At 43.4% G+C, this 27537-nt stretch overlaps 3 protein-coding genes across 3 annotated transcripts; 1 reads left to right on the plus strand and 2 right to left on the minus strand.

The window, feature by feature from the left end:
• Positions 1-22119: 22119 nt before the first annotated feature.
• Positions 22120-22403, plus strand: BT62DRAFT_913800 (uncharacterized protein; the record flags this gene model as incomplete). Its single annotated transcript, XM_043183895.1, is given in 2 exon segments — positions 22120-22212; positions 22227-22403. Coding segments are annotated over 2 exon segments (270 nt in total), but the record flags the coding sequence as incomplete, so codon positions are not given.
• Positions 22404-23888: 1485 nt separating this feature from the next.
• Positions 23889-24203, minus strand: BT62DRAFT_913818 (uncharacterized protein; the record flags this gene model as incomplete). Its single annotated transcript, XM_043183896.1, has 1 exon — positions 23889-24203. A coding segment is annotated over one exon (315 nt), but the record flags the coding sequence as incomplete, so codon positions are not given.
• Positions 24204-27309: 3106 nt separating this feature from the next.
• BT62DRAFT_913827 (uncharacterized protein) lies at positions 27310-27510 on the minus strand (the record flags this gene model as incomplete). The annotated part of the gene is made up of 2 exons (XM_043183897.1): positions 27310-27424; positions 27473-27510. Coding segments are annotated over 2 exons (153 nt in total), but the record flags the coding sequence as incomplete, so codon positions are not given.
• Between the last annotated feature and the right edge of the window lie 27 nt (positions 27511-27537).

Consider the following 27537-nt stretch of genomic DNA (forward strand, 5'->3'; position numbering starts at 1 on the left):
TTTGCTGGAGTCAGCTTCAACTCAGAATCTTTCTTCCTGGGTTAGAATAGCAAGTATGATGTTCTTGGCTAGTCATTGTTTTAGGTTGTTAAAGATGCCTTGCTGAGAGGGCTCCCAGATTCAAGAGGTGTTATCAGTCAGTTGTGTCATTGGCCAGATGATCTTGCTATAATCTTGGATGAAACCTCAGTAAAAGTTTGTGAATCTGAGAAATGACTGTAGTTTCTTCTTCTTGACTGGTTCCGGCCACTCTGTTACTTCTGCCACCTTGATGGGGTTCATCCAAATGCTTCCTTCACTAATAATGACTCTGAGATATTTGGTTTTGAGTACCTTGAATTCACATTTCTCTGCTTTGAGGAATAGTTTGTGTTTTCTTATGAGGGCCAATACTTAGTGTACCAGCTCCCTATGTTTCTCCTTTGTCTTGAACATGATCAGGATGTCATCGAGATAGATGGTGATCTTCCTGGTGGAGATGAGGTCTTTAAAGATATTGTTCATTATCTATTGGAACATTGCTGGAGAGTTGGTGAGTCCAAAGCATATCACCATTGGCTCAAATAACCTCTGATTTATCCTGAATGCCACCTTTCATTCATCCCCTTTTTTAATTCAGACATTGTTATACTCCCACCAAACATTGAGCTTAGTGTAGTACTTGGTGCTATGCAGTTTGTCCATTAACTCTGAGATCAGCAGCAAGGGGTACCAGTTTTTGATTGTCATCTTGTTAAGTTTCTGGTAATCTTGGACCAGTCAGAGTTTACCATCTTTTTTCTTGACAAAGAAGAAGGAGGAGGCCATTGGAGACTTGGATGGCCAGATTCATCCACTGGACAGGTTCTTGTCCAGAAATTTGTTGAGCTCCTATTATTCATTATTGCCAAGAGGATAGGTCTTGCAATCCAGGTTGGTATTAGCATTTGGAATTAGCTTGATCATATGGTCCTATGCTTTTGGCTCTGGTAATTTATTAAAACTCTCTTTCTTGAACAGATCTCTGAAGTCTCATGCCCATTTGGGCACCATTTCTTTGAAGGTTCTTTTTTCTTTGCACTCATTAGCTTTGGCAGCCAGGTTATTGGTGTGATGAACTGCTCAGATGTGTATCTTGTATTGCAGGTTAACAGCAAGAATTGTTTCTTTATCCTCCATCTCCTCATCCCACTGGTCCTCTGGATCCTCATCAGGCAACTCGAATGGGATTTTTCAGCAGCAGCACTTTGTGAATGTGATCCTTCCAGTTTTCCAATTGATTAGCAGGTTGTAGTGTATTAGCCAATCATGACCAAGGAAGATCTCCTTGGTTCTGAGGTCAGTTATGGCTAAGTTGATCCATTCAGAATGGTCACTGATTGTGAATCAGAGCTTAACAAATTCAGTGATAGAACTGGCTTAGTTCTTTGTTTCATCTATGTTGTATACTGGAATGGGCACCACTGTGGCTCAGATTGAGAGCCCATGCTTGTTGACAAAAGCTTGATTAATGGAGCTTCCTGTGCAGTCACTGTCGATTAGAGCAGTTACTGCATAAGTTGTTCAAGATGTAAAGGTTTCAATTTGAGCTTTGGCAAGAAGATCTCATCCAGATGTTTTGGACCGCTGAATGAATTTTCATGGTCCATGAAGCTCATCAAGCTACTCCAAAGCTTGGCACTATTCAGCTTCTTGTATTCTCCTGATAGTGTCATCCACTACTTTCTTGGTTCATGCCTTGTGAACTCAGTTTCTGAGTATGGCTTTTGCCATTGTCATGTCTCTGGCTTCTTTGATGGCCCTCTAAGTCCACTTGGTGTCAAATGGTTTGAGCCAAGTGATGGGGCTCACTGCCCCTGTTCAGCTCATAGGCATTTGAGTTTCTTTTAGTGATTTATTGATGTGCATGATAAAATTCTGAGGTATATTCAAATACATAAGGGTAGGCATAGGAGTGACTACAGAAGTACTATCAGTCCAGCTAGCAGCTGAGAATTGCACACCATAAAGTCTTTTGGCCAGCTCAGTGGAATCACTCACTGGCTGACTCCATCTTTTACTTCCTTCACTTTAGTTTCTTCTCTGAGTTCTTCTTTCTCTTTTTGCAAGATGGTGATTTGTGCCCTGATGTCTTCTCAGGTTCTCTTCTTCTTTGGGCAGTCCTTCACCATATGCCTCTTCTGCCCACAATTGAAATATTTTCCTTCCTTCTTCATCTGGTCTATGTCCATTGGCTTCTCTGCTCCAGTGTATGTGGTTCCTATGCCTGTCTTCTGCATGCTATAGGTGGAGGCCATAGAGGGTTCCAATGATTTTCTGGCAGTTGTTTCTGATGGTTTGTTTAGGGTTGGTGGTGTCAACTTCTTTATATAATCTTGTAGTGTCATTGATTCTGCTTTTTGCCTTTGTTGCTTCTTATACATCTTGATGATCTATTCCTTTCATTCATTATAATCATTTGGCATGAGGGCTTAGATGCTGATTGCTGAGATCATCATGATATAAGAGGAGAGGACCCCTCACTTGAGAGCCTTGACTATTCTCCTGTTGTTTGCAGTATCGTCCCATATCTCAGTGAGCTTGGCCAATCATTTCAGCTCATCAAAATAGTCCATGGCTGCTTTGTCAGCCATTTTGTACTTCTTGTATGGCAGAATCAATGAATTTGTTGTAGAGTATTTGTTTAAAGATGAGCCAAGAAGGGTATTGGTAGTGCTCCTGAGTTGTTAATCAGAAGTTTGAGGAAATAAGAATCCACCATGTTTTAGCCTTTTCTTTGAGGTAGAAAGTGGCAAAGATGACTTTGTTCATGTCTGTTCTGAGATATCTAATGTACACCTCAAAGTATTATTTGCAATCGACCAAGAATTGGTCAATATCATTGAAGGCCCCCTTGAAGGGGTGGGGCTTCTGTAAGAGATCAGGGCAGCATTGAAGAATGGCAGTGTCATGGGGTAATGTGCCTATTGGATTGGGCCAGTCAGAAAATGGAGGTCATTGCCACTCCTGTGATGATCCAGAGAATGAGTGAAGTGAGTTGTCATCTGCTATTGGGCTCCCTCATGGTGGCTCTTCCTTTCAGACTATAACTCCATCTTGTATGATGAACCTGAGCCATACCGCTTCTGGGTCATCCCTGATTAGCTCTTTTCTAGCATCACTCCTGCTTGCTTGATTGGGAGAGGGCTGAGCCCTTAGGATTCAGCTCCCTTTGCCAGTCTAAGAGTTTTAGTAGGAGATCAGCACCTCCTTAAATTGTGGCCAGGTTTGTGAGAACCAAGTTGCCACTGATCAGGATAATGGAGCAGAGTATAAAAATGTGCTTCAGATAGAGGGTGCTATTTATATGGCTCATTTTAGGGTAATGGATGGTGACCTCAGCATTAGTTGTACTGGCTCCAGTATCTGATATGCTGACAGCCTGTGTATCTGGTCCTCAGGGTGTCTCTTGTTATATTGAATGGTGGTGTAGTTGGTTGTAGCATGCCTTAAGATCTCTGTTTTTTCATTAGTCAGTGAATATAAATATAATTGCTCTAGTTGTGATGCCATCCAGATGGCATTATACTATAAAAAGTTCACTCCTTGCAGGTACAGTTCCTGATACTTGTTACGATTTTTCTTATTTTCTTTTCTTTTTCCTCAGAAATGACCCCTATTCTTGCTTAGTCAGAGCACTTAGACCAGCGCCTATGACCGTGGGAATGCTTAGCTCAGCAACTCAGTCGGTCATTGTCTTATCATATGGCTGTGCACTGTGAAGGGAGAGACAATGCTCCTTTTGTCACTAAACAGCAGTAACAGCAACGACGACAATTCACCAGACAACAGCTTTTGTGGAGAGCCTGGCCACAGCAGGGGTAACAGCTCTATGACAGACAATATCTTTTGTGAACAGCTTTATTTATAGAATGATAACAGAACAGTATTTAAGTAGCTTAGTTCTCGCTGTAATACTCCAGTCTCAAACTAAAGTTTATTTCCACCAAACTACTCTCGAGCTCTTACTACTTGCAAAGCCTTGACCCACATCGACAACATTGGCATTTGGTGAACTCTGATAGTCTAACCCAAAGTGTGAGGTTCTATCGGTTTATCATCACATGTTAATAGTCATGTGGGGTTTGAGTCTAACAATTAGTTCGAGACTTCTGGCTTCCTTTTCTCAAGCCTATTTGTGCTGAGAAACCAAATGCCCCCTGCTCTAAATCCATCTGATCCAAACTTTACACACGAGTTCTTCGAACTCCTAGCTTCTATCATAGGAACCCTGATCGGACTATTGGTGATCATACAGCTGTGCCGTGGACGCCAATCTATTACCGCCTGGGCTATCCGACACTATCAAGAATTCCAACGCATCTGCACAATCCTTCGAAATGTCACACCAGACCTCCTCCTCCACGACATCCCTCCCTCTGTCCGAAACTCTGTCCGACACCCCGAAGAAACAGAAGATGAGCCTGGGAGCTCGACTCAAAGGCATCCTAGGGAAGAGGAGGAGCAGCAGCGGCACGAATATCCCCCAAGACCTCCATCGGCAATCGTCCGAGACCCTGGAAACCCTTGGGCTACAGGGTTTCGATGAACCCGACCTGACACCCCTGTCCCCTCCCCCGAGCACAGCATCACTGCGTCAAGAACAACCATCACCCAGTCTGGAATTGGGCGCCGGGCTAGAGACTCCCTGGATGCCGTTCGGGTGGCTCCAAGGACCAGAAGTGCTGACAGGCACCAACCTTGACACACCTCATCAACAAGAAGTAGTGGGAGGGGAACCCGGGTCAATAGTCCTGACCCATTCTTTGATGACATCAACAGAGATGAGGTCCGATACTGGCAAGCAGCATCAAGAGCAGCCAGTAGAATGGAGCAGGAGCGAGGAGGAGCCCCGTGCATACCAAGGAGTAGTCCAGTGGTATCAAACGCAATACGGCCAACCCCTCAGTCTCTTGCCGACTTCCTCGATACTCCCGACTTTCCATTCTGGGAGCCAGCCTCTCCCCCCAGTAACCCCGACCCCTGGACAGGGTCAACTGCCGGAGTCGTCCAGGCTGACAACTACTACTATAGGGAGCAGACACTCCTCAGCGACGACCGCCCGCTTTCATACGGGACAGACACCATCACTGAAACTGACGATATTCCCATCTAGGGAGATAGGATACTGTCAGACCTCAGATCAATCGGGGGAGACAACGAACATATTGACTCCACTGGGGACCTCAAAAGGGTTCTCGATGGGCCAATTGCCGCCCTCTTCCTCCGTCCCTGGTTCTATCGAAACTTCCGCCGGTATCGCAGAGCAGTGGCACCGCCAGCAGAAGGAGAAGAGGAGCAGCCCGACTGAGAGCCTACTCCTCGACCTGGACCCGAGGACGCCGAGTCCAGCACTCAGCCCCAGGCCCCCCGCCCTGGAAACCTTCGGCCAGCAAGGCAGTTCCCTCCTTGAGGGGACCACCGACAAGGGGGCTGAAGGGGATGACGAGGCCGAGGAGGAGGACCAAGGGGGCCAAGTTGTGGACCCCATCCTTGAATGGGGCAGTATCGTCGACATTACAACGCGCCAAGAACAGGAGAAGAGACGATGAGAACGAGAGGCATGGGAGGAGGAGTTTGTTCGGCTATACCAGGAACAGGTAGCCGAGTTGTGGAGGGACAATCTCTGGTTACGATCGTCCCTGGAGAGAAGGTACACAGCCGCTGATCCTGTTGAGAAGGAGGAGATTTTACATTATGCTGCGACGGAGCAGGCCATTTTCAATTTCAATCAGCGGTTCTCACATTATCAGATGATGGCAATGCCACCATATTGATCAAGATTCGGCAAGTGACAGGCACCAATGCCATAGACGCCGAGTGTCATGCCGTCTAAAATGACAAACACGGCATCATCAATCTGAACAGCGACATCAAGGTACTCAGACACCACATCTGCCGTCCGCAGTATGGCATCTCGGCTAGCCCGATCCTATGGACTGCCGAGAGTCCATCACTCAAACCCCTGAACCAGCACAGGAAGCTGGCTGCTAGCAGGGCAACCACCGCCAGACGAAGCTGAAGGAAGTGGGCCGGCCCCCACAGATGAAAAGAAGGATGACCCTGAGGCCACGGCACAGGGGTGGACAATCAGAGATGGCCGAATCATCCGAAAGGAAGGGCCCCTGACCCCAAGAAGCCCTGTCGCCGATGATGGATCTCTGCATTCCTTTCCAGGGCCCCCTATGGACTGGGTCAGCCCTCCTGGTGGAGAACCCCCGAATCTGATGGCGCCTCTAGATCCGAAGGTGCATGTATTGAATGTCAAACCGACATATGGATGGGACCCCCTTCTCTTCAAGGGTGCTTTGGATGATATTGACTGTTTCCTTCTAGATTGTGACCAATATTTCCAAGTCTTCACATCTTATTTCCTCTTCGACGTGTACAAAGTCAACTACGCTACAATGTACTTCGAAGACAAGGCAAAGGTATGGTGGGTATTGATGGCCCCTACCTTCTGGTCGACCACGCGACAACATCACCGACTCTCCTCATGGCCGGTACTAAAACAGATGATCCATGACAAGTTCACGGATCCTGCTGTCCAAGAGGTACACAAGGCAAGAATGAAGGAGTACAAGATGGGCGACAAGATGGCACCAGACTACTTCGACGAGCTGGAGCGACTTGGAAAGTTGGCCAGAATCCAGGAGGATGTAGCCGACTCAGGGTGAATGGTCGAGTATATGAAGCTGGGAGTGCCGCCCCACTACCTGAAGACCATCTCGGACCTCAGTCATAGTGTACCGATCGGCTATGATGAATGGAAGTCGCAGATCATGCTAATGTGGCAGGAGCAGCAACGACAGAAGGCAGAAGCCACAAACCTGTGGGGGCAGCACAGGTACCAGGGACAGGGCTCGAAGCCCTCCACCTCCCATGCGACCACATCTGCCAGGCCCGGCAGCTCAGCCCCAACTTCCCAGAACAACAGAAAGTGAACCGGTAAGGGCCCAAGTACCGGAAAGGGTAAGCAGATTGACGTGGATCGCCTCAAGAAGGAGGGAAAGTGTTTCAATTGTGGCCAACCAGACCACATGGCATGGAACTGCCTGGAGAAGAAGAACAAGCGCACACGGGAAGACATCAGGGCACAGATTGCCGAGTTGATGAAAGAGGATGATGACCTCAGGCATGATGACAAGCCTGAGGAGGTAAAAGATGGGGCCGAGCAGTAGGCAATTCAACTGCCTCGGCCAAGGACAAGAGTAATAAGTCACAGCCTGCAGGACAGACTGACATTTCTCCTTCTTTAGTTTCTACACCTATGTCTAAATTATGCATGCATTCGAATATACCCGACCTCATTACTCAGAAACCAGAATCGCCTAAGGAATCGACTTCTAGAACTCAAGCACCAACGAAGGGCCGAAGAGGGGCAGAGAGCCCCAAAGATACGTTTCCATCTTCCATTCATCAAACTAAAAAATCAAAACAGACTCAATCGCCTTCAGGCCGAACAGGGATAGAGGACCCCACAGCCTGGCTGAAGCCATTCGACACTGAATGGACGTGGTGAGCAATCAAAGATGCCAGGGACAAAGCAGCAGTGAAAGCCATACTCAAGAATTGGGTACACAAGACTCGCGTCGAGGAAGTGATCAATGATATGGTCACAGGAATATGAAATGTGGAGAGATGTCAAGCACTCGAATGGCTCAATGAATTACATGGACCGTGAAAGTTCATTCGTCGAACCAAAACTTCAGGACAAGACCTAATAACCAAAGCACAGATCGAGACATTAACGTCTCGATCTACCTATGCAGTCACTGCCCTGATCGACAGTGGCTGCATGGAAAGTTCCATTAACCAAGCTTTTGTCACAAAGCACCAATTACCTACACGGGCAATGGCAGCCCCAATACCTGTCTACAATGCCGACAGGACAAGGGACTAAGCGGGAATGATCACCAAATATGTGGAGCTTAGGCTCACTATCAGTGATCATTCCGAACGAATAGACTTAGCAGTTACCAACCTAGGAACGAGAGAAGTGTTCCTTGGTCACGACTGGCTCATCAGACATAATCTGCTAATCAACTGGAAGACCGGACACATCATCTTCGCTCGATGTCACTGCCGGAAAATTCCTTTTCAACTACTGGATGAAGATCCCGAAGACCGATGGGATGAAGAATTGGAAGATGGCAAAACCATCCTCGCCATTGACCTGCAAAAGGCCATTAGCATTCGGGCTATGCACCATGCTAATGACCTAGTGGCAAAAGCTAATGCCAAAAAAGGGGAGAAGATATTCGAAGAAATGGTACCTGAATGGGCACGTGATTACCGAGATTTATTCGAAAAGGAAAGTTTCGACAAATTACCCGATGCCAAACCCTGGGACCATGCAATCGAATTAATCCCCAATGCCAATGCTAACCTGGATTGCAAATGCTATCCACTAGGCATTAACGAACAGCAAGAGCTAGATAAGTTTCTCGAAGAAAACTTATCTAGTGGAAGAATCCGACCATCAAAATCACCAATGGCATCTCCCTTCTTTTTCATCAAAAAGAAGGATGGGAAACTCTGACCAGTACAGGACTATCGGAAGCTCAACGAAATGACAATCAAGAACCATTATCCACTCCCGCTGATCTCGGAGTTAATGGACAAACTCCGAGGTGCAAAATACTACACCAAACTTGATGTTCAGTGGGGATACAACAATGTCCGGATCAAGGAAGGTGACGAATGGAAGGCCGCTTTTTGGACAAACCGTGGTTTGTTCGAACTGACGGTTATGTTCTTCGGATTAACAAATTCACCAGCCACGTTCCAGTGAATGATGAATGACATCTTCAAGGACCTCATCGCCACAGGAAAGGTCACAATCTACCTGGATGACATACTCATTATGTCTAAAACCAAGGAAGAACACTGAAGGCTAGTACGTCAAGTGCTATCCTTGATGAGGAAGCACCGACTGTTTCTCAAAGCTGAAAAATGTGAATTCGAGGTATTAGAAACTGAATACCTCAGAGTCATTATCAGCGAAGGAAGCATCAGAATGGATCCAATCAAAGTAGTGGGGGTCACCGAATGGCCAGAACCATCCAAGAAGAAGGAGTTATAATCATTTTTAGGATTCACCAACTTCTACTGTCGGTTCATTCGGGACTACAGCAAAGTAGTCTGCCCAATGACACAATTAACCGGAAATTCCCCATGGAGCTGGGGAATTTCCCAATGGGCAGCATTCAACGATCTCAAATGCCGACTAGCTGAAGACGTCATCCTGGCTATACCAAGCCAGGATGGAAAGTTCCAAGTGGAAGCAGACTCCAGTGAAGGCGCAATCAGAGCCGTGCTATCACAGGAACAAGATGGCAAGTGGTGACCTGTTGTCTTCATGTCAAAGGCGCTCACCATAACTGAGTGCAACTACGAAATCTATGACAAGGAACTCCTAGCTATAATGCTGGCCCTTGCTGAATGGCGGCATTATCTCATTGGAGCAGTCCAGACCTTTGAGATCTGGACTGATCATCAAAATCTCCAGTATTTCTGACACCCACAAAAACTTAATCATCAACAAGTGTGATGGGTCATGGAATTATCCCAATATGAATACACGTTATACCACAAGGCTGGCATAGCAAACAAGAAGGCTGACTTCCTCAGCCGCAGGGCAGATCATGATCAAGGAGGAGATGACAACAAGGAGGTCATATTATTACGACCTGAACACTTCCGGGCAATGATCATGCCCACAGAAGAAGAGATGCACGAATGCATCAAGAGCACCACCCGAGATCCACACAAGTGGGATCAATGAATCGCCCCATCACTCAACCATGAGCGAGGGCTGAAAAAGGAAGGGGGACTGATCCGTTATGATGGACGGATCTATATCTCTAGAGATCAAAAACTTCACGGCGACATCATCACCACATATCATGATCATGCAACTGCTGGACATCCCGGGATCGCTAAAATGAAAGAACTGGTTCTTAGGGAATATTGGTGGCCAAAGATGGACAATGATATCACCTGATATGTCAAGGCTTGTGAGGTTTGCCAACGAGGCAAGACTTCAACACAGCCCAGAGCAGCTCCACTTCACCCGAATGAGGTCTCTTCATCATCATGGATCCACATTTCAGTTGATATGATAACCAGACTTCCTGATAGCGACGGCTATGATGCAATCATCATGATTGTCGATCACTTCTTGAAGGCGATCATCCCGATCACTTGCTCAACAGAATTAACGTCTGAAGGATGGGCAAAGATACTACAAGACAAGGTCTACGCAAAGTATGGCATGCCTCAAATAGTGATTTCGGACAGAGGACCACAATTCGTCTCCAAGTTCCTGGACGATTTGTACCGACTGCTCAACATCAAAAGGAATGCCTCCACGGCATATCACCCACAGACAGATGGCCAAACAGAACAGGCCAATCAGGAGATTGAAAAGTACCTATGACTTTTCATCAGCTATCGACAAGACGACTGGATGGAATGGCTAGCATTGGTGGCATTCCAACACAACAACAGAATTCACTCTGCAATGGGCAAAACACCATTCTTTGTGAATTATGGATGCAACCCATCAGTTGCACAAGTGGGCCGGCGGCAGACTACGACACCAGCATCAGCAGATTTTGCAACAACCATGGCAAAGATCCATGAAGAAACCAAAGCCGCACTCGAAAAAGTGGCTTTGACTATGAAGAAGCAATATGACAAGCACCAACAGCCAGTGCACGAATATTCAGTCAATGACAAAGTTTGGCTGGATACAACAAACCTGCACCTCCCAAGACTAAAGCAGAAACTGGCAGACAAACGAACAGGCCTCTTCAAAGTTATCACCAATATTGGCAAATCCGCATACAAATTAAAACTGCCAGCCACATGGAAAGTCCATAATGTTTTCAACAAAACATTATTGACTCCATATATTGCACCAGCCTTCCCAAATCAAGAGCGACCACCTCCACCTCCACCAGAACTCATCGATGATGAAGAACACTACAAAATCGATGAAGTGCTAAACCACAAAACCCGAAAGGTGAAAGCACGAGGTGGAGGGATGACAACAACTGTTGACTACCTAGTCAGCTGGAAAGGCTATGGTCCTGAATCAAACCAATGGATCAACGAAAAATATATGAATGCGGAAGATGCTATTCAGGACTATGAACACAGAATAAACAGGGTCAACAACAGGGGGATTACCACCCTAGATATGGGACATACAATGAGAAGCAATACCCCACAACTATGCGATGGATCGATAAGCAGCCTGCGACAAATCGAAAGTCACGACATAATGAAACCCACAGACCGTCTAACAAACCCTACCAATGACCCAACACTCTCACAGTTCGAGATCCTGCGGGACCACCAGAGAACAACAATGGGCCAATGTCTTTATGAATCTGCAACCCGACGGACGAGTCCAGCAGATCGGCCACCTCCTGCCTGGGGCAGGGGACCACTCTAACTTGACCATCGGGACAATGGTCTTAAGGAGGGGGTGATATTACGATTTTTCTTATTTTCTTTTCTTTTTCCTTGGAAATGACCCCTATCTTTGCTTAGTCAGAGCGCTTAGACCAGCGCCTATGACCATGGGAATGCTTAGCTCAGCAACCCAGTTGGTCATTGTCTTATTGTACAGCTGTGCACTGTGAAGGGAGAGACAATGCTCCTTTTGTCACTAAACAGCAGTAACAGCAACGATGATGATTCACCAGACAACAGCTTTTGTGGAGAGCCTGGCCACAGCAGGGGTAACAGCTCTATGACAGACAATATCTTTTGTGAACAGCTTTATTTATAGAATGATAACAGAACAGTATTTAAGTAGCTTAGTTCTCGCTGTAATACCCCAGTCTCAAACTAAAGTTTATTTCCACCAAACTACTCTCGAGCTCTTACTACTTGCAAAGCCTTGACCCACATCAACAACATTGGCATTTGGTGAACTCTGATAGTCTAACCCAAAGTGTGAGGTTCTATCGGTTTATCATCATGTGTTAATAGTCACGTGGGGTTTGAGTCTAACAATACTCCTATGCTCTTGCTTCTTTTATCACCTTTTCTAATTCTTCTTCATCCATGTCTTCTTGTAGGAGATAGGAGAGATCTCCACTGGGACAAGATGGATCACTACTTTCAGTTTCTTCATCTTTGTTGTTCTTCTCTTCCTCAAGAGAGGAAGTGGCAGGCAGGGCATAGGAAGTCTCCTCATCCCCTGATGGTCGGATTGTTATCCTGCTGTCTTGGCTGAGTGCTGAGGCTAGCAGCAGGGCCTGAGGCATCAGAGGTGTCAAGATAAATGAAAGCCAGCTGACTTCCAATATACTCATCATACCAATTCTCTCCTGTTGCTTTCACCACCTTCACTCACTCACGATAGAGCTAGACATTTCATCTGTATCTGTTGTTGAGTAACTGGCCAACCACTCAGCTCCTGAGAAATCTTCAGAGTGCATGAGCAGGGATGTGAGCAGTCCCAGAGACTCATAGCCCATAGTGTCTGAGAATAGACTCGTCATCTCTGAACATGATGTTAGCACTGGAAGTTCATTGGGGTGGGGGCTACTATAAGGTTGGGGGGCATGGAGGGGACTCAGAGGCTCTTCCCTTGGCTGTGAGGGTTTCGTTCCTCCAGCAGTTTTCACTCCACTAGCTGGACTCAGTGCTTGGCTCCCTGAAAACTGGCATAAAGAGAGATGGGTCAGCATGGACTGGTGCAAGTATGGTGGCACCCTTGAGTCAAAGCCTATACCAGTTTGAGATGTCAGCCCTTTCCAGTTGGGCCCTCTCAACTTCTCACTGCTCTTTTTGATGTTGTTAATCATACTCAGCAGCCTTCTGCCTCTTTCTTCTACTTTCAATGATGCACTCCTCAAGCTCACTGTGAACCAGCTGCAGTGCAGTTTGTTGTCTCTGCTCTTCTTGTTGAAGGGCCTCATCATAGTTAAAGGGAATATTAGTATCTCAGATGGAGAAGTACCAGTGTATGATTTCATCTTGGGTTTCTCTGTTTCAGTGCTCATCATTGAGCTGGTCTGAGGGTGACCTCTCCAGCCCGTCATTTGTCCTAACTGAATGAGGGATGGACATGGTGAGGCTGCAAGACTGGCTTCAAGGTGATGCCTGGTGGGATCTTGTAGCCAGCTAAGCGGTATTGAGGGAATCTCTGGCATGGTCAGCAATTCCTCTAGTTTGAGAGGCAGTAGTAGGGTCAGGCAAGAGAGACTGCTGAAAGAAGTCTTCTGGGACATCCTCATCTTCATAGTCAGGTGGGGGCCCTGGGATCCATGGGTTTCTGAATTCTGAGACATGAGAGTCACAGTCTTAGCTGAGTCATCTGAGAGGATATCAGTGTCTTTCCTCTTCTTAAACATCTCTTTGATGCAGGCTGCTAGGCCCAGCTTTGGGTAAAGAATCTGTCAGAGGCTGATAGAATGTTCATCAGGATTTGGGAATGTCATATAGGGGAAGGTCTGGGGTTATGTTTTGTAGGATGTGTCAAATGTGTTGAAACTCATTGTAATGTCTGATTGCCTAAGCAGTAATTGAATGGTGTCTCTGGCACAACTGGATGATCACCAACAATCCCAACAATATTCTGACAATAGAAGCAAGGAGTTCAAAGAACTTGTGATTGAAGTTTGGGTCTGGGGAGTTGATAGAGGGCATTCAGTTTCCTCTGCACTAATAGGTGTGAGGAAAGGGAAGAAGCAGCTTCAAGCTAATTGTTAGATTCAAGTGTCATGTGAACAGAAACATATGATAAACAGAAGCTACCTCACACTTTGGGTAGTTGTCTGAGTTCACTGATGCACTTCTAGATCAGTGTGAGATAAGGCCAAGCAGAATTGGCTTGAGAGTAGAATAGTGTGAATAAACTTTAGCTCAAAGCTAGGGTTTTACTAGCAAGAGCTAGCCTCTTAAATACTGTACAAGTCCTATGCTAAATATACTATTACCAATTGTGCATTGTTGGGTCCTTTGTGCTCATTGTCCTTGAGCATCATTACTGTACATAAAAAGGTGATTGTGTGTTGTCAGACAATGCTGTTACATTAAAAGATAATAACTGACTCAGCTTGTTTGTGATAACTAAGCTTTGTCTCATGGTCCTAAGCACCTGTGTTTGGCACCCTGACTAAACATAAATAGGAGTTAATTAAGAAAGAAAAATGAAAAAATCATAACATTGAGTACTTAACACACTAGCTGTTGATGTTTCTCCCTGTTCTTTGACATTATAAGGATGTCATCCAAATAGATTTTCACCTTTCCAGTGGCAATGAGATTTTTGAAAATGTCATTCATCATCTATTGGAAAGTGGCAGGAGAATTGGTCAGACTAAAAAACATAACTGTCAGCTCAAATAATCCCCTGTTGATTCTAAATGCCACCTTCCACTCATCCCCTTCTTTAATCCTTATGTTGTTATATCCCCATTGGACATCCAGTTTCATGTAGAATTAGACACCCTAGAGTTTGTCCATCAGTTCTTGATGGTCATTTTATTGAGTTGCTGATAGTCTTGTACAGGCCAGAGTTTGCCATCTTTTTTTTTGACAAAGCAGAGCAATGCCATCAGAGACTTTGATGATCATATTTGTCCACTTGAGAGGTTTTCTTCTAAAAACTTATCCAGTTCCTATTGCTTGAGATGTCTTAGAGAGTAAGTCTTGCAGTCCAAGTTGGCATTAGTATTGGATATCAACTCGATTGCATGATTCCAAGGCTTAGAAGTGGAGAGCTTATCAAAGCTCTCCTTGGCAAAGAGGTCCTGGTAATCCTAAGCCCACTCAGGGTCCATCTTCTCAAAGGTTCTCTTCTCTTTCTCCTCATGGGCTTTGGCTGCTAAGTTATTGACATGATGAGTTGCCTATATCCACAAGGCCTCTTTTATGTCTACTGTAAGAATTGTTTCTCATCTGTCATCTCTTCATCCCATTTATCTTCAGAGTCTGCATTGGAGAGTAAGAAGGATATTTTTTGACAATAACACCAGGCAAATGTGATTCATCTGATTTTTTAATTGATGAGTGGTTTGTGTCAAATTAACCAATCATGTTCCAAGAATAGTTCTTTGGTTCTTAATTCCATTATGACAAGGTCAATTCATTCTGAATGATTCCTGATCATTAGTTGGAGCTTCATAAATTTAGTGATTGATCCTGTCTGGTTCTTAGTTCTATCAGCATTATAAACTGGGATAGAGGCTGCTGTGGCTTTAGTTGGGAGGTGATGCTTGTTGATGAAAGCTTGGTTAATAGAACTCTTTATACACTGCTGTCAATTAGGGTGGAGACAGTGAAGTCTGCTCAATTGGTGAGAGTCTGGATTTATGCCTTTGTCACAAGATCTTATCTCTGGGCTTTTTGTCATCAGATGAACTTCTTAGGCCCTCAGAGTTCATCCAGCCACTCTAAGGCCTTTGATCATTCAGCCTTTCATAATCCTTCTGCCAGCTCTTGGTCTGTCTCATCAATTCTAGTTCAATGGATCCAGCTTCTGAGAGCAGTGATTGCTCTTTCTGTCTTTCCTTCTCATATAGCTCACCAAGTCTATTTGGTGTTAAAGGGCTTGAGCCACTTAGTGAGGGTCTCTCCCCCTATTCAGCTCTTAGGCATTTGAGTTAAGATGGGTTGTGATTCCTTGAGTGTGAGCATAGTTTGAGGAACTCAGGGTATATTCAAATGCATATAAATAATCATATCTACAGAAGGCATATGAGTCTGATCCATGGCTACCACTGACATACTATTAAGTTCTTTGGCTGACTGAGTGGAATCACTCACTCATCAGCCCCATTTTTTACCTCCTTGGCCCTAGAATCTGATCCAGGATCATTCAATCCTTCAGCTTCTTTCTGCAGCTCAGCTATCTGTGCAGTAATATCCTTCCCCATGCACTTCTTCCTTAGGCAGTCCTTAGACATGTGGCTCTTCTGGCTGCAGTTGAAGCACTTGCCTTCTTTCTTGAGGTGATCAATGTCTATTGGTTTGCTAGCATCAGTGTATATCATTCCTGTATCTGTCTTCTGAGCAGTATAGAAAGGCATCAAGGTTGTGGCTGTATTGAGTGTGATGGAAGCTCCTTCTCTGGTATTCTTTTCATTTTCCCCCTGAGGCTTCTTGTGATCTATCATTATCCCAGTGCTAGCTACCTTCTGTTGCAACCTCTCCTTGTTTATCTCTGTAATTCAGACCTTCCAGGCATTATAGTCTCTTGGGATGTTTGTTCCAATACTAGAGATCATGCTAATGTAGGACAGGGATACCCCTATCTTGAGATACTCAACCATCCATCTATTGTCATTGATGCTTTCTCATACCCCAGCCAATGTTCTCAATCATTCCAGCTCATTGAAGTATTCACTTGCAACTTTATCACTCATGTGAAGTTTTTTTATCTTGTTCTTGTGGACTTCTTGCATAGTGAAGTTAATGAATTTGTCTCAGACTATCTGTTTAAAGATGGACCAGAATGGATACCAGTAGTATTGTCAGATAGTAGATCAAAGGGTTGGAGTGATCAGAATCTACCATTGCTTGACTTTGTTTTTGAAGTATAATGCCACAAAGATGATCTTATTCATGTCTGACTCCAGGTAGGCTGTATATACCTTGAAGTATTATTTGCAGTCAATTAGGAAATAGTCAATATCATCTGATGCTTCTTTGAAGGATCAGAAGGTTTGTAAAAGGTCAGATCTGCATTGCAATACAGCAGCATTCTGGAGTAAGACTGTTATTGGGTTGAGGTATTCTTCAAATGAGGGTTGTCTCTATTCTGCTGAAGGACCAGAGAAGGAATGGAGTGAGTGGTCATCAGCTATAAGACTTTTTTTGGAGGGTGCTTTCTTTCACATGATCTACCTGTCTTGTATGGTAAAACCTAGTTATGTGGCTTTAATGTCATCACCAGTTGATTTAGAGGTCAAGGCTTATTCAGCCTCAGCAAGAAGTCAGCTTTCTCAGTTGGTTTAAAGATTTCAGAATCTGATAGACCATAGTAGTTCTTAGGGTTTAGACTGGATAGGCCAATAGATGGCTTCTCAGTTTGACATTGTGGGTCAGAAAAGCTTAGTCCAGGTGATTCAAATGGATGGTGCTGTATATATGGCTCATTGCAAAAGTACTGATAGAGTGTTTGGCATCAGTTGCATCTTGTAGTAAAAGGCTGGTAGGGCCTTTAGTTGATTTTCTAGATGCATACTATTATAAATATAAATAGCATAGTCAATAGCAGCATATTATAAAATATATCTTCTTTCATTATTATTAGCAACTGAATACCTCCTTCTCAGAGGAGTCATCAGCCAGCTAACCTCTTCCCATAGAGTCACTGCCTCTTCCTGGTACAGCACCTCAAATTTCTCCATCTGTATCTCCTGTATTGTTCTCTCCAGTTCCTTCTCATCCATTAGTCTATACTCCAGCCATGAATCAATCTTGAGAGAGATGTCATTCTTCTCATCCTTGCTGTCCTCCCTGCTGTCTCTGTCTCTTAGTTCCTCTTTCTTGAGAAAGATGTTGGACTGGTCATAGATGGTCATTCTGAGGGCTTAAATGGTTCTCAGACTGCCTTTCACTGGTTCAAGTAGGAGGCTGCTGGTTAGGTTGGAAAGGCTCAGCCCCTCCAGCTTTATTGTTTCTTCACCACTCTCTCACTCTCACCACTCTCTCACTATATTGGCAGAAGTCATCATAGAAGTGCTCATTGAGAAAGAGGGCAGCAATATATCTATGTAAAAATTGTCAGAGGACTCAGTTACTAACTCTGGTTCCTGGAGGAATCTAGATCTCATACCTGCTAAGTATAGAGCTAGCATCTGAGAGAAGAGAGCCACTGCTTCCAGTGCTTTCTTTATAGGTTGAGGGTGAGAGCTCATAGTCGTTGTTGAGGTTTTTGGTGTATACTTCAGCATTGGTCCACTAGTCTGTGGACTATGAGTCATCCTCATTGTCTAATCTCCACTCAGACCACTCCTGTGGCTCGCTGCTGTTTTCTGAATCAGAGGGTGAGTCTGCAACCCTAATTTGCTGGGCTTTCTCAGCAGTTGTTGCTGAGATTGGGCCTCCTTTCTCTTCATAATAGAGGTCTCCTTCCCTATCCTCATAGAGCCCATAATATTCTGGTGAATTAGGTCTCCACTCTACTGCTTGTTCCTCTCATGCTCACTGTTTGAACTGTGCATTATAATATACTTCATTATCTGCTCACTGCTGGTGATCAAGCTTCCTCTCTTCTGCATCTGCCAACTCATTCAGGATTCTTATATTATAGAGGTCATCAGGAGTTGAAGAGATGAGGCTGGAGACTGAGAGACTGAGACTCTCTTGGGGGGTGTAATACCTGGACTTGCTTCCTACAAGTCTTGCAATCTCATAAATGGAGTCTCAGGCATGATCTCCAATGCTGGGTTCATGAGAAGCAGTGGAAAGGTTGGAGGACAGCAACTCTTCAAAAAGTTGTCAGGGAGATCCTCATCCTCATAGTTGGAGATTGGATGTGGCAGGACTCATGGATTCCTGAATCCTGCATTTGAATGCTGATCATATCAGTGAGCTACTCAAAGGGGGTAGGTTGATTGTCAGGATCCTTCTTCTTTTTGAAGACCTCTTTCATCTAGGTGACTAGGCTCAGCTTCAGGTATGGTTTCAGCTCTGGGCTGAAAGGAGGCTCTGACAGAGGGAGGAATGTTATGGAGAGAGAGGTCAGAGGTGATATTTCTGAGAATCTGTTGGATCTGTACAAAAGATTGGTAGTGCCTTACTACCCAAGCTGTGACTGATTGACATCTATGGCAAAGTGTGATGATGGCTAATAAGCCTAAGAGAGTTCCTATAATTGAAGCTAAAAGCTTAAAGAATTCATCAGTGAGATCAGTAGTTGTGATGTTAATAGCAGGCATTCAGTTTCTCTTGCTTATAATAGGCATAAAGAAAGGGAAATAGAAGTCTCAAACTAATTGTTAGGCCCAAGTGACATGTGCTCTATAACACATGGTAAATAAGCACTGTATTGTGTTTGTACAATTATGCTTAAGTCCACTTGATGTGTTGATAGATATTATATTCCAAGGTCAATGCAAGTAGTTGGCTTGAGGTGAAGCAGTAGAATAAAGGATAGTTTGAGACTAGGGATACTCATCACTAGCTATGCTACTTATATATTATTCATCCTTCTGATAAATATAGTACTGCTAATTGTAAATGTCTGTGTTATAGTGCCCATTGTCTTAAGGCATTGTGATTACCCACAATAGGCCAATTGTCTTGTGGGACATTGCTTTATGTTTCAGATCATGGAGAGCTGTGCTGATTGAAATGTCCCCACAGTCCTAATGTTGTCCCACAGTTTTTAGATGCTGGCATAGACACTCTGACTAAGCATAAATAAGAGTTAATACTCCAAGAAAAGAAGTAAAAGATGAGAAAATCATAACAGAAACAGAGTTGCTTCTTAGTTTTCCAACTCTATTAGAGCCAGCTCTACAGGAGCAGTGTATATTTCAGCTGCATGACCCTTGGTGGTTGCTGCAGCCTTTTATTTGTTGCAATTCTCAGTCTTGTGTTTGGCTCTACAGAATATGCAGAGGTTGTTCTGATACCAGTGGTCTTTTTCTTTCTGAGTCAGATGGCCATCTTTGCCTAGCTTGTCAGCATAGGGCCTAGTAGTGGTGGATTTTGGTGTGGAGCTGGAGTCTGAGAAATTGGATCTCTTGGATTTGAGATTGAAGGATTGGTTAGAGATCTTATTGTTCTAGTTTTTGTGGGCAGTTTTGGTCTTCTGAGTCCAGTAACAAGTATTGAGTTCTTGGGCAAAGAGATGCATGTCATAGAGGTTGCCAGGCTTCCCATGGTGAGCCATATCATCCTTGATGTGAGTACAGAGGCCATAGTAGAAGGCATAGCAGAGAGAGTTGTCTCTATATCTGATTTATAAGGCATACTGATTGAATTGAACTATGTACTTCATGATTCACTCTCCATCATGCATCCAAAGATGTTCTAATGCATCTTCAGCATCTCTGATAGCATTGAAGGGGCCAAAGTTGCTACAAAGCTCATCCAAGAAAGCTATGTAGAAGAATTGCCAGACTGGTGGGTTCCACAGATTAGGGTTAAGAATGTCTGATTGGAACCAGTTAAGTGTGGTGTTAGTAAGAAAGGAAATGGCATGGTTGATCTTACTAGTATCTATTGCAGATGCAGTAGGTCTGTCATTGAAGTTCAACTGGAGGGAAACAATGAAGGCCTTCAGTTTGCAAGGGTCAGAGCTGTTAAATAGTTTCAGTTCCTTGATTTTGGTGTGAATAGTGGCTGGTTTAAGATTATTGAGAGAAGTAGAGACTCCTCATAACAGGTTCATGAATTCTAGGAACATGTCCTGCTGGTTTAGATTATTGCTTCCTGTGGGGCTGTTAGAGCTGCCTGAGCCATTGGGATCACCTGAACCTCTTAGACCACTTGGCCCTCCTGGAAAAGAGTTTGATGAGTTACCACCTGATTCCCATCAGATGAGAGTATGAGTAGAGGTGTCTTCACCTCTGCCCTCAGAGTCTGGGCTGTCTGAATTCCCATGCATGTTGCTCAGAGATAAGAGATCTAGAGGGTCAATTTAGACACTGTACATCAGGCTGGCCCATTGGGCTCCATTGGTTGGGATGCTGATGGCATTAAAAGAGTTAGAGAAATCATCATAATTAGGTTGGCAGACAGTGAAGCTAGAGTGATTGTAAGTTTCCCTATGGAAAGGTTGTTCTCCACTGGAGGCTGATCTAAAAAGACCTAGTTGTTCCTTTGAGGTGAAGGCCAGGATGTCTTCCATAGAAAATATGTTGTGATGAGTAGGCTGAGTTTGTTCAGAGTTGGCTTCTGTAGATTGGGTAAATATAGTGGACATGATAAAAATTTTTGACTCAAGAGTTTGAGTTTGAATATACTGTTAGGAATGTGCCAATCAAGTGGGTTTGAGTGCATGTGCAGAGACTGGCAGAGTGCATGAGTATCAATGAAGCTATTAGCAACATCACCCTTGAGTCAGGGCCCAAGAATTTGGATGGATGGAACAGAGTTCCATTAGAGAAGTGAACAGAAGTATCCTTTGGAGTGGAATCTGACAGATGAGAAAGAAGAAGTTAAAGTGAGTATAAAGTGTAGATAGCTATCCAAGTTGATATTTGAACTAAGTAGTTACAATGATTCTACATGGCTTTATATATTAATAGTAGCTAATTCTGAGTCAGGTTCTATTGGGTTCTGATGTCAATATTCACTACTGAGTTTGGGATCTAGATATTACAATATGAAATATGGATGCAAAATGATAATGATGAAAATGAAATTAATAGATAATAGGAAATGGGCAGAGTCCAGTGAGTTTTGGTGATTGAATCCATGATTAGTTGAAGTGACATGGAGGCTGGCAGCATGCATATAACACCTAAGAAGTGTGAATCCTGCATTCTTGAAAACCAAAAATGAAGGCCTTTTGATGCTGTGATAATGCCAGAGACAGAGTTACTTGCATTAGTTGCTTTGGGTATATGGAGCTCTATAAGAGTTAAATCAATTAGTGGTGTCTATTATACCATAGAATTTACAGATGATGCATTGTCATGCCAACAACCATACTTCATATCTGATAGAAATACTGTAATCATACTGTCAGCCCTTGATTCATTCACAGTAATGGCAGAAAGACAGATAGGAAAGAAGTTGAAGAAAATCCATTGTGACAATGAGTTTGATTGCAAACTTTGGTGTGATTAGGCTGAAAATCATAGAGTAATCCTATTATTCACAGCTCCATATTCATCAGCTGTGAATAGAGTGATGGAATGAGCATTTGGTGTTATTTTTAGAACTATTAGAGTGATGCTAATTGAAGCAAAGATGACATATGGATAGTGGGCAGAAGCTTGCAACTATATGATAAAGATTAAAAACCTATTGCCTTCAGCTAGGCACTCTGGAAAGGTCTCTGAAGAAGTGTAGTCTGAAAAGTGCCAATCAGTAGAGTTCATTCATGTTTAAAGCAGCCTATGCTATGTGATCAAAGATCTTCACTACTTCAAATTATTTGCAGCCATCATTTGATATGAATCACTCCAAATGTTCTTCACTATTGTTGCTGCACAAGGATTGGATTTCTGGCTCATAGATTTCATAGGCACATACCTAAATGCTAAAGTGCTAAACCTTAGAGTGAAAACTATATGAATCTATCACAAGAGTATGAAGAGATTATAACTAGGGACTTATCACCAGATGATTACATTCTTAAAATGCACCATGTAATATACAGAACAATGAATGCCAGTAATGCATGGTTCAACAAGTTAAACAAATCTCTTATAGCACTTGGCTATATTCAGTCATAAGCAGATTCATATGTTAGACTCTTGAAATAAGAGGGAGAATAAATGATTACCTGCACATACACTGATGATGTATCTGATGCATCTTCATCTAAGGCTGAGGATGAACTGATGAGGAAGGAGATAGGTGAGATGTATAATATGAAGGATCTAGAGAAGCACAACAGTATGCTTGAGATGACTATTGAATTTGATGACTCAAATAGATCTATTTCATTGCACCAAAAGAATCTTATTATGAAGATATTAGAATGTTTCAGTATGCTTGATTGCAAGCCCAAAGCTACTCCATTACTGATTGGAACACTGACAGCATTGGATACACAACCAAGACCAATTCTTGAGTCTGACAAACAGTTTATAGAAGACAAAGACTATAAAGCCATATTGGAATCCCTGAACCACATTGTGAATAATACATATTCAGACATTGCATTTGCTATAAATTATCTCTAATGTTTTTGCTTTGGACTCTAGACCAATCCATTGGAGTAGAGTCATGCATGTCTTAGCATATTTAAAGAGAATGATTTCATACAAGATCATGTACCAGAAAGAATCCAACTCTGATGATAGCCTTACTCCAGTTGGCTACATCAACTCATCTCATAGGGATGACAGAACTACTGAAAAGTCTACTATGAGATATGTCTTCAAAATGGCCAGAGGTCCAGTTTCATAGAGTAGCAGAGCTCAGAAAAGTGTTGCATTGTCAACAACAGAGACAGAATATATCACTACAGTTTATAGTGGACAACAGTCTGTGTGGATAGGATACTTCCTGGATGAGTTAGAGATAATAAAGGACTGGCCTTACCCACTATGGTGCAACAATAACAGTACTATAGATCTCACCAAATCAACAAAAGGATATAGCAAATCAAAATATTTTACCCTGGACTATCATTAGATATGAGAGGCAGTACAACCTCATAAAATTGATATCAAATACATCTCATCTGAAGATAATCTTGTAGATGTCTTTACTAAAACTATTTTCAAGCTCCACACAACAGATCTCCTTCACTGTATGAGGTTCACTGGATTATAACTTCATGGACATTGACTTCAGAGAGTGTGTCAAGAGCACCAGTCAACATCCTCTATTGGGTTATTCAGATAATAGTTATTCTTAGATACATTCAGTAGCATGATCACTAGTATATAAAGATTTTTTTTCCTTCAATGTACTTCAGTCTTCTACACATATTCAAGTGGAAACTGAGTTAGTTGTTTATTAATAAGGAAGGTTGTGGTTGGAGTATTCTCTGAAGGCTTTATATGCCAGAATTTGGAATAGCTTGAGAAGTGCAACACCTGTTATACAAAGAGTGAGTGGAATCTCTATTTTTATAAATTCTGTTAGTTTTTTTCATGCATCTTTCTCAACCAGATGGTCCGCTCTCTCATTTTCTGATAATCACTGTGCTCTTTTATCTAATTCAGAGTTGATATCTGTTTTCTTTCTTAATAGCTCACTATTATAGCTTAAAGAATCTCTTTGTTAGAAACACTGATGTATCTTGTGTCTTCTGTTCCTTGTCTGGAAGTTGTGAGATGCTTTGAGATGTATTTTGAGTTAGTGTCATGGAGCATGACTCTGATGTCAATGCTTTCTGCTAGGACTTTTATTGCCACTGCCTTGCCAACTTGGTTGGACTGTTGAAGATTTAGTGAAACTCTTATTGCTAATTCAAGGTTGGTTTCTCCTTTCACAAAGATTTCTGTGCCTGCCCTCACCTCTGCTATTCTGTTTTTGAGGCAGGAGCTATCTGTAGCTGCTAGGATCACATTGTGGAGTTCACACTGATTTTTAAATCTGGCAGTTCATTACAGATTTTGCCTTTCATAAAAATATAAAAGGTATTTGTGATTGGCCTATTGACTGTCACTCACCAGTCAAATTCATATCTCTCATCTAATTAAGCAGGATCTTCTTTGCAGTTCTCTGGAAGCATAAAGTAAGGGTCTCATTTTCTTAAGAGGGTGTCTAGAAGTTCTTTATCATAGAGTAAGCAATCATCTAGTTTCTGACAGCCTAAATTTTCTAACATGGCTTCACATATGTGGCATATGCATCTTGGATCTTGGCTTACATTACTATGATTAAAGTTGTCAAGAAAAAGAAAGAGCTCTTTGGCTTCTCTCACTTTTTATAGCTTGTGATTTTTTCTAATATATACACTTGCTGCTGATCTTGTGAGCAGATGAATTTTTGGATTTGCTTTGGAATGATACCAGATCAGATGACTGCAAAGGATCTCTCTAGAAAAGGTGATCTCCTCAGCATATAGTCCAGTTTCTTTTGCAATGTTCAGGATCTATTGTAAGTTGAGGATAGCTCTGATTTCTTAGTATTGAAGAACTGCAGGAAGATGTTTATCTTGATTTCCTCACTTATGTTTTTCTCTGTTTTAGATCCTTTTTAAGCTATAATATAATGCATAAAGTACATCCAGATTGGTTTTTTCTCAGAGAGGAGTTTTTTTATCCATAATATCTCAATAGTCTTATTCCAAGCTCTTATGTCAAGGATATCAAGTTTCTCTTTGTTATGATTTTTTCACTTTCATTCTTACTTGACTCCTATTTCTGCTTAGTCAGAGCACCTAGCTCAGCACTTAGGACTGTGGAACAGGCTTAGTTATCACAATGATGAATTCATCATTGTTCTCCAATGCAGCAATGCCTCTCAATGATAGATAACAACTCTTTTATAGGTAGTTATAATACTTAAGAACAAAGAGCACAATGACTTGGACAGACACAATTAGTAGTAGTATATTTATCTCTATTAATGAACAGTATATAAGTAGGATAGCTCTTGCTGTATATCTCCAGCTTTGAGCTAAAGTTTATTCTTACCACTTTATCTTGAGCTGACTGTCTACAGGCTTTGAAGCTCTTAATCAACAAGCACATATAGTGAACTCTGATATGACTGTATAAACTTGATACAGCATCAGTTTATCACTGGAAGTGGCTGTTCCATCAAGTTCAAGAGCTCTTGCAGCATCTGATTTTTAGCGTGTCCATCATGTATTGACACATTTCTGGCATCAGACCAGAAGGCTGCCATTTCACTGGTGAGAAAGGACGGCAGTGAATGGAAATGAACATGCAATCATGGGAGAAGTTAGAGCAGTAAATTTCACCATGTACGCGGATACCGGACCAATATAAACCTACACCTCGAATCGGAATATCCCTAACCGAAACCGCCATGAGTTCATCGAAGCCACTCTCGGATATTGGCTGTTTTCCTTACTTTCCATCCGAAATCATTGCTTTCATTATCGAGGAGACATGGGCCCTTCCTTTGAGCAAAAAGGAGTGACTTTTTTCATGAAGGCATCACTCCGTGTTAGTCGAAGACCTTTGAGACGGATATCGACCCGGGAGTCCCTGAACTAGGGTTCGACGCCGCCAACATCCGTCCACCACCAAAGACGCCTGAGGAGCGTTTCTGGGGTCATAACAGATACACGAGCTGGGATAGACTGGCCAAGTGGATAAAGGAAATGGAACTGCAAAATATGGAGGACGAAGTTGTGACGGAATACAGACCACTTCCAGCGCCGCTCCCCAGAAAGCCAAATATCTGGAAGGGTATGATCAGATTCTTTTGGGAAGGAGGATGTTTAAGGTTACGCGGCGCAATGTGAGGCGAGCGACGGTTATCGTGTTTTGATTATTCTCTGGATGTGACTGAGAGCAACGAGCCACTGCCTACGTTGGGAAGGAAATCCCTTCTCCCACAAATTCCGGTCGATGAGATGATGCTTCCACGGCGCGTTCCTCTTCCGTCGCAGCATAGCGAGCTCATAGGCAAGATATGGAGGAAGAGGCGGCCGCGGCTCCTCAGGCTGGGCGTTCGGTATGAAGACACGACAGATCCAACACATTCTGGGGAAAGGAAATATAGAACGATAGCATTAGCGCCCACTAATAAAGCGCGCCGAAAAGGAGGTAGACCACCTGATAACATGAAACGTCAATTGTCAATTATTATCTGCTCTAAACGTCGAGAGTAGTAGCAACGCACTCGATCACGGGTGGCCGCGTTCCCGTATCCTTCCGTAGCCCCCACATCCCTGGCAGTTTGTCTTCCTTGTGCATAATTTGCTGCATGGTCATTTTCTGGGGCTGCACAGTGGCGTAAAGTTAGGAGCAGAATGTCAGAATATCTCTCAGAGGGCTCTGGCATGAAATTCTCTGAGGCATTGGACAATTTGTAATGACGTAGCGCCACATGGCAAGAATTTGAGAATGAGCGGTACAGCGCCCGGGCACTCGGAAGGTGAAGCATGAAGAAGGCTCGCGTGGAATCGCCATCTCGCAATTGGGGTTGAACATACAGTAGTATGAAATTCAGGGTGTACTGGATATTGATATGCTTGAAGTTCAGAAAATGTACAAAATCCCGGTTGCGTGCTCTGAAGCGACACCATTCCAATGAGCGACAAGATTAGTACACAGCCTTGCAATGAACCTCCTCAGACATAATAGTCTTGCACCACAAGGTTCTTAACCTGGAAGACCGCATCCGGTTTATTCTCAGCGATACGAGTCTTCGTCCGGTCATGGACATTCTTCACTCGCGCACGGACATACTCTAGAGGTGAAAACCATGAGTAATTCATTAAAAACTTGGGGGACCCATTACAGACCATATCCACTGACAGAGTCTTCATTGACTTTGGTTTCGTCTTCGGTCACCAACCCTTCGCGGAAGAGAACAGGACTCGGAGCAGGAACCATCGGTACATCATCACCTGGTCTTGCAAAATAGAAGAGCCCGAGACGTTCAAGATGCGTTTGGTCGGGAGGAGGACGGACGACGCGATGAATGGTACTTCTGATATATCCCTACATTGAGGCAGTAATGAATATATATCTCACATCGAAATCACTCCGCCATCACCTTCGTTAAGAATGACAAGGTGTCGGCTGCATTGCAGGTGATGCCTCCTGGGACATATTTGACCCACTTCCATTCATTATTGGGATCCTTGACTTGGAGTCTACGAATAGAGTGAGCGCATATAAGCATGACGGAGAGTTGAACTCACGCTGCAACGGGCTGAGAGAAGAGGAGGGTAAGAGAACCTGTTATGAAGCTTCAGACCCATTTCAT

The sequence above is a fragment of the Guyanagaster necrorhizus genome, assembly GCF_019112545.1.
Source record: "Guyanagaster necrorhizus MCA 3950 unplaced genomic scaffold BT62scaffold_75, whole genome shotgun sequence".
NCBI classification, from domain to species: Eukaryota; Fungi; Basidiomycota; class Agaricomycetes; order Agaricales; family Physalacriaceae; genus Guyanagaster; species Guyanagaster necrorhizus.